Source organism: Silurus aristotelis (genome assembly GCF_946808225.1).
Source record: "Silurus aristotelis genome assembly, chromosome: 6".
In the NCBI taxonomy this organism is placed as follows: domain Eukaryota; kingdom Metazoa; phylum Chordata; class Actinopteri; order Siluriformes; family Siluridae; genus Silurus; species Silurus aristotelis.
Window position 1 is genome coordinate 280,184 of NC_139579.1, and position 8,251 is coordinate 288,434.

Here is an 8,251-nt window from a genome sequence, read left to right on the forward strand (position 1 = left end):
TAAAACCTAAGACCTTCTGATCCAAAGTCTAATAAGATATTTTACAATAATGGATGATTTCTGTGGTATAATAAAAATAAAACATTTCTGGAATGTAACTTCCTGTTGATGAGTAAAGCCATTATTTATATTTTTCTTCAACTCTCATACATATTCATATATTTTGGTCCTTGCTGTTGAATATTCAGGAGCACGGGGGCGGAGCGTATTTAAATCTGAATGGAACCTCTGCTCATCGACGTACTATCAGACCACGCTGCAGCGAGCGACATGATTGGTCCAGACCACCTGATCACGCGACAGCAGCCACAACAGTGAACCAATCAGGAGCCGAGGAAGAGGAAAAACACACGGAGGAGTTGTTTGTGAATGACGTCAGTGGCGGAAACCAAGATGGCGGCGTTTTGGTCGTAGAAGAAGCTTCTGAATGCCGGAGAGATGCGGAAAGAGTCGTGTTTTTACAGTTTTTAATCATTTTTTATTTATTATTTTAAATAAGAAAGTGTGAGAGCGCAGGGATACAGTAGAGAAGCACTGGTTAATGTGAGAGGATGGACGGCGGAGGATTTCTGATGGATACCATGGACCAGACTCTGTCCGAGCTCGGAGATGAGTTCACTCTGGGAGACATCGACGGTAAACAGTCCAGTCTGTCCGATCTGTGTACCGATATTAGATCCGATCTGTGTACCGATACCGATATTAGAACCGATCTGTGTACCGATACCGCTATTAGATCAGATCTGTGTACCGATACCGATAATAGATCCGATCTGTGTACCGATAATAGATCCGATCTGTGTACCGATATTAGATCCGATTTGTGTACCGATATTAGATCCAAATTGTGTACCGATACCGCTATTAGATCCGATCTGTGTACCGATACCGATATTAGATCCGATCTGTGTACCGATACCGATATTAGATCCGATCTGTGTACCGATACGATATTATATAAAATCTGTGTACCGATACCAGTATTAAATCCGATCTGTGTACCGATACCGATATTAAATCCGATCTGTGTACCGATCTTAGATCCAATTTGTGTACCGATACCGCTATTAGATCCAATCTGTGTACCGATATTAGATCCGATCTGTGTACCGATACCGATATTAGATCAGATCTGTGTACCGATACCGCTATTAGATCCGATCTGTGTACCGATACGATATTATATAAAATCTGTGTACCGATACCAGTATTAAATCCGATCTATGTACCGATACCGATATTAAATCCGATCTGTGTACCGATATTAGATCCAATTTGTGTACCGATACCGATATTAGATCCAATCTGTGTACCGATACCGCTATTAGATCCGATCTGTGTACCGATACCGCTATTAGATCCAATCTGTGTACCGATATTAGATCAGATCTGTGTACCGATACCGATATTAGATCAGATCTGTGTACCGATACCGCTATTAGATCTGATCTGTGTACCGATACGATATTATATAAAATCTGTGTACCGATACCAGTATTAAATCCGATCTGTGTACCGATACCGATATTAAATCCGATCTGTGTACCGATATTAGATCCAATTTGTGTACCGATACCGATATTAGATCCAATCTGTGTACCGATACCGCTATTAGATCCGATCTGTGTACCGATACCGCTATTAGATCCGATCTGTGTACAGATACCGCTATTAGATCCGATCTGTGTACCGATACCGATATTAAATCCGATCTGTGTACCGATACGATATTATATAAAATCTGTGTACCTATACCAGTATTAAATCCGATCTGTGTACCGATATTAGATCCGATCTGTGTACCGATACAGCTATTAGATCCGATCTGTGTACCGATACGATATTAGATAAAATCTGTGTACCGATACCGGTATTAAATCCGATCTGTGTACCGATATTAGATCCGATCTGTGTACCGATACCGCTATTAGATCCGATCTGTGTACTGATACCGATATTAGATCCGATCTGTGTACCGATACCGCTATTAGATCCGATCTGTGTACCGATACCACTATTAGATCAGATCTGTCTATCGATACCGCTATTAGATCTGATCTGTGTACCGGTACCGATATTAGATCAGATCTGTGTATCGATACTGCTATTAGATCTGATCTGTGTATCGATACTGCTATTAGATCAGACACACACACACACACACACACACACACACTACTGTCTACACACATTCCAGATCTCTCTCACACACACACACACACACACACACACTACTGTCTACACACATTCCAGATCACACACACACACACACACACACACTACTGTCTACACACATTCCAGATCTCACACACACACACACACACACACACACACACACACACACACACACACACACTACTGTCTACACACATTCCAGATCACACACACACACACACACACACACACACACACACTACTGTCTACACACATTCCAGATCACACAAACACACACACACACACACGCACTACTGTCTACACACAGTATAGATCACACACACACACACACACACACACACACACACTACTGTCTACACACATTCCAGATCACACACACACACACACACACACACAAACACTACTGTCTACACACACACACACACACACACACACACTACTGTCTACACACATTACAGATCACACACACACACACACACACACACACTACTGTCTACACACATTCCAGATCACACAAACACACACACACACACGCACTACTGTCTACACACAGTATAGATCACACACACACACACACACACACACACACACACACACACACACACACACACACACACACACACTACTGTCTACACACATTCCAGATCACACACACACACACACACACACTACTGTCTACACACATTCCAGATCACACACACACACACACACACACACACACACACACGCACTACTGTCTACACACAGTATAGATCACACACACACACACACACACACACACACACACACACACACACACACTACTGTCTACACACATTCCAGATCACACACACACACACACACATGGTATTTATGGTATATAATAGTAGTAATAAAGGATTAGTATGTAACTGATTATGATGAGAGAAATAAAATATTGTAGCATGTGTTTGAACAGGGATCCATCATGTGCAGCCATGCACCTTGACCATGACCTTAATCTTTACCTTTACCTTAACCTTGAACACACACACACACACACACACACACACACACAAGAAATCAAACACCTGATGTTAAGTCTTGTGTATAGTCTACGGATAGTTGAATCGTGTGTCTTTGGGTGGGGGGGCACCAGGTAGTCAACAAGTGTGTAAGACAACTATTTTTTTTCACACACTGCACACAAACGGAACATCTTTCTAATAAAGAGATGAAACTGATGAAGCCTGTTTATTTGTTTATTTTTCTGCAGTTGAAATGAAAGACAGTGGAAGCAGAGCAGATCACAAAACTATTTACATTATAATATATAAAGTGGAAGTTTATTTCTGTGTTTCATTTACATTTCCATGTGCAAAGTTTGGTGCAAAAGGAAAATGAAATAATTTATATTTATATTATTATTTATAATAGTTTTAATATGTAATTTACATGCGATTTGAACTGCAGAACTGCAGAACGGTGCTCCAGTGCTTAAGATACAGCAGAATGTTTTTTGGTATAAACACTGAATTTTGCCTGAAATGTCCCACAGTGTTATGATGAAAACACAATCCTAAGTGTCCAAACTGTGAGTCTAAATGCATTTAGGACGAATAACATGGAAATGATTCTTTTACTACCATTTCTGCTTGAACATATCATTTCATTGTCCTTTTGCACCAGACTTTACACATACAGTAATAGAAACTTAAATCTTTATGCTTCTATAAAAATCAATGTGGTTAAACATTCGTAAAAATTATTCCTCATAACATATTAAAGCCACGATGTACAGAACAACACAAAGATGTTGAACAAAATGTATGAAAACATTTTGAATAAATAAATAAATAAAAAAAACTATGAATAAGTGCAGACATCCAGACTGCAGACAGCATTTGCATCTGGCATGTCCCCAAGTCAAACAAAATCTGCTAAATATCCTGTGGAGGGCGCTGTCTACAGCGCAACATTCAAGCCCCGAAAAACAGTCTGTGAAATGAGAAAAGAATAAACATTTACACATCTTTACACATTGTTCAATATTTAAATCCCTGCTGCTGAGAAGCTCCTGTGTCGCTCCCAGGTCATGAACGTGAACCTTCAGTCTGTCAGAAGCTTCTTTTCTCTTTACATTATTATTTACAGCGTTACTGCAATAAATTTATTTTATTTACTGGAGAAAACCAACAGTTCTATGTGAAATCAGACATAAAGTCATTTCTCACACACACACACACACACACACACACACACACACACACACACACACACACACACACACACACACACACACACACAGCCTTCCTTCCCTTTCACTGTAATAATGAGATCCACTCTTCTGGAACGGCTCTCCAACAGATGTTAGGGTGTGGCAGTGGGGAATAATGACCAATAAACTACATTGCATTAGTGAGATCAGATCAGACACTGGTGTTTCTGAGGAGGTCTGGGGTTCACTCGGGGGTCAATGGGGTTGAGGAGGTCAGAGCTTTGTGCGGGACACTCAGGTTCATCAACATCCATGAAGCTTGCTTTTGTGTACAGGAACCTGGTCGTTCAGGAGCAGTGGTTTGGGAGACATAGTTCCAGTGAAGGGAAACTGTTATGGTACAGTAAAATAAAGGTGTTCTACAAAATCGTGTGCTTGAGTTTGGAGGTGAACCATATGAGTGTGATGATCAGGGGAACACATCGGTTTTACATACAATATGTGCAAAATGCCCTGTGTGTGTTTCATGGCATTCTATCAGTACAGAAAGAAGATACTGATGCTGTATTTACTGTGAAGTTTATAAAAAGCCTCTTATTCTCTCTCTCTCTCTCTCTCTCTCTCTCTCTCTCTCTCTCTCTCTCTCTTTCTATATATATATATATACAGAGATGCTGCAGTTTGTCAGCAACAACTCAGAGTTTTCTGATCTTTTTGATGACCCCATGCAAAGTGCACCAACGCATCCGGTACAGTCGACCAACCCTGTAACCGTGACGATCACCAGTTCTGCTCCTGCTGTGGTGGCCACACCCACCACATATGCACCTGTACAAAGCATTGCAGTCAGCCATCAGAGCCGAACAACCCCCCTACTGCAGCCCCGACCACGACCACCAACACATATACAGGTAGATCCTATACACACACACCCACAACACGGTAGCCATGCTAACACTGAACAGGAGATATTGTAGCATTCCTTCATCCTGCTCTTATTGTCTGCTGTCAGGTTGCAGCCTCTTCAGTTCCTCTGCAGACTCAGACCATAGCGAGTTTTCCAGTGCAGGCGCAGACGCTGCAGACACAAACTCAGACTGTGATGATTACTCCAAGTGCAACACAGCAAAGGTTCATCCAGAATCCTGTCATCTGCCACCAAAACCCCAGTGCTGCCTTTCAGGGTAAGAACAAAATACTCCTGTTCACTCCCACAGATACCCTCGACTACTATCACCCACTCCCACAGATACCATCAACTACCATCACCCACTCCCACAGATACCATCAACTACCATCACCCATTCCCACAGATACCATCAACTACCGTCACCCACAACCACAGATACCATCAACTACCGTCACCCATTCCCACAGATACCATCAACTACCATCACCCATTCACACAGATACCATCAACTACCATCACCCATTCACACAGATACCATCAACTACCATCATCCAATCCCACAGATACCATCAACTACCGTCACCCACAACCACAGATACCATCAACTACCGTCACCCATTCCCACAGATACCATCAACTACCATCACCCATTCACACAGATACCATCAACTACCATCACCCATTCACACAGATACCATCAACTACCATCACCCATTCACTCAGATACCATCAACTACCATCATCCAATCCCTCAGATACCATCAACTACCGTCACCCACTCCCACAGATACCCTCGACTACCATCGCCCACTCCCACAGATACCATCGACTACCGTCACCCACTCCCACAGATACCCTCAACTACCATCACCCACTCCCACAGATACCCTCAACTACCATCACCCACTTCCACAGATACCATCAACTACCATCATCCAATCCCACAGATACCATCAACTACCGTCACCCACTCCCACAGATACCCTCGACTACCATCACCCATTCCCACAGATACCATCAACTACCATCACCCACTCCCACAGATACCCTCGACTACCATCGCCCACCGTCACCCACTTCCACAGATACCATCAACTACCGTCATCCACTCCCACAGATACCATCAACTACCATTACCCACTCCCACAGATACCATCAACTATCATCACCCATTTCCACAGATACCCTCAACTACCATTACCCACTCCCACAGATACCATCAACTACCATCACCCACTTCCACAGATTCCATCAACTAAGTTTACTTGGATACTATTGACTGATTTTATTCATAACCAGTTAAAAGATCCTAGGAGTAGTGGAAATTCCCTTGACTACCATTGACTTTAATTTGTTTTAGCCCTGAAGGTTGCAAACGAGTTGATCGTGTTCCTGATTTTGTCTCCACTCTTTCTCAGTCCTCCAACCACAGGTCCAGCCAATGGCAATCCAGCACCAACGAGTACTGACTCCTGCAACTCAGACCATTCAGACGATCTCGGCTACGCCCACTACTGTTCACACTGTTACCCCTCAGGTGCAGCAGGTTCCTGTAATAGTGAGTGTGTGTGTGTGTGTGTGTGTGTGTGTGCGCGCGCGTGTGTGTGCGCATGTGTGCGTGTGTGAGTGTGTCTCAAATCTAACTGGAGTGTGTGTCTGTGTGTGGTAGTTGTTGGTGCACCAGCCCCAGATTTTGAAGACGGACTCACTAGTTTTGACGACGATGCAAAATCCGACCGGAATCACAACACTTACTACACCGTTACAAACGGCTGTACAGGTTCCTGTATGTGTATATAAAACACACACACACACACACAGTGTACTGGTCCTCTGTACACTCACACACACACTACCTCCCTCTCCCAGACTCTGATGGGGGGTAACATCCTCACCACCGTTCCAGTCATGATGGGCGGCGGTGACAAGGTGCCGATCAAGCAGCTCCCGGCAGCCCCCACCCAGTGTGCCAGCGTGCCCCGGGCGGGGCAGGAGCAGGGAACTGTGGTTGGCATGGGAGTGGGTGGTGTGGTGAAGGAGGGAGAGCGGAGGACAACACACAACATCATCGAGAAACGTTATCGCTCGTCTATCAACGACAAAATTCTGGAGCTGCGAGACCTCGTCATGGGCAACGACACCAAGGTAGGCGTCCAGGTGCATGCTGGGAAATGGAGGGGGTATCAATCTTTATTCTGTGAGTAAGGTGTGTGTGTGTGTGTGTGTGTGTGTGTGTGTGTGTGTGTGTGTGTGTGTGTGTGTGTGTGTGTGTGTGTGTGTTGTGTGTGTTTGTGTGTCTCAGATGCACAAGTCGGGTGTGTTGAGGAAGGCCATCGATTACATCAAGTACCTGCAGCAGGTAAACCAGAAACTGAGGCAGGAGAACCTGACGCTGAAGATGGCCAGCCAGAAACAGAGTGAGTGTATGCACACACACACACACACACACACACACACACACACACACACACACACACACTAGTATTATGTTTTTAATGCTGTACTGCATGTTTTTGCTGTACAGAGTCGGTGTGTGTGGTGGACGAGGTGTCTATTCTGACTCCTCCCCCATCAGACTCGGGTTCTGCCTCTCCTCAGTTCAGCATCGACTCAGAACCCAACAGCCCACTGCTCGAACCGGTATACACACACACACACACACACACACACACACACACACACACACAGACACACACACCTTTACCTGGAAGGGTTCTAAATAAACGTTGGTCCTTCCCCGTGTAGATGAAGAGTGAACCGTCTTCTCCCCCCCTCCTCGGTGGGCGTGATGGATCGATCCAGGGTGCTGCTGTGTGCGCTCACTTTCCTGTGTGTGTCCCTGAACCCTCTGCCCTCACTCATTGGCTCGGACCAGTATAGCACCTCCTCCTGGCCTGGAGGAGAATCGTTCATACGCTCACGATCACTCGTCTGGCTGCCTGCACAAACGCAGAGCTTCGGTGAGGGATTTACGGTCTCTCACTCTCTCT

At 44.4% G+C, this 8,251-nt stretch overlaps 1 protein-coding gene across 1 annotated transcript in view; it reads left to right on the forward strand.

Annotated features, from left to right (window-relative positions):
* Positions 1-357: 357 nt before the first annotated feature.
* srebf2 (sterol regulatory element binding transcription factor 2) overlaps positions 358-8,251 on the forward strand; it is a gene marked incomplete at its 3' end in the record, with an annotated part of 9,631 nt that continues 1,737 nt past the window's right edge. The window contains 10 exon segments of the mRNA XM_083544476.1: positions 358-636; positions 5,021-5,262; positions 5,364-5,535; positions 6,680-6,798; positions 6,931-7,047; positions 7,131-7,406; positions 7,564-7,678; positions 7,786-7,901; positions 8,007-8,032; positions 8,034-8,221. Of these exon segments, the coding sequence (XP_083400602.1) occupies positions 552-636; positions 5,021-5,262; positions 5,364-5,535; positions 6,680-6,798; positions 6,931-7,047; positions 7,131-7,406; positions 7,564-7,678; positions 7,786-7,901; positions 8,007-8,032; positions 8,034-8,221 (1,456 nt within the window).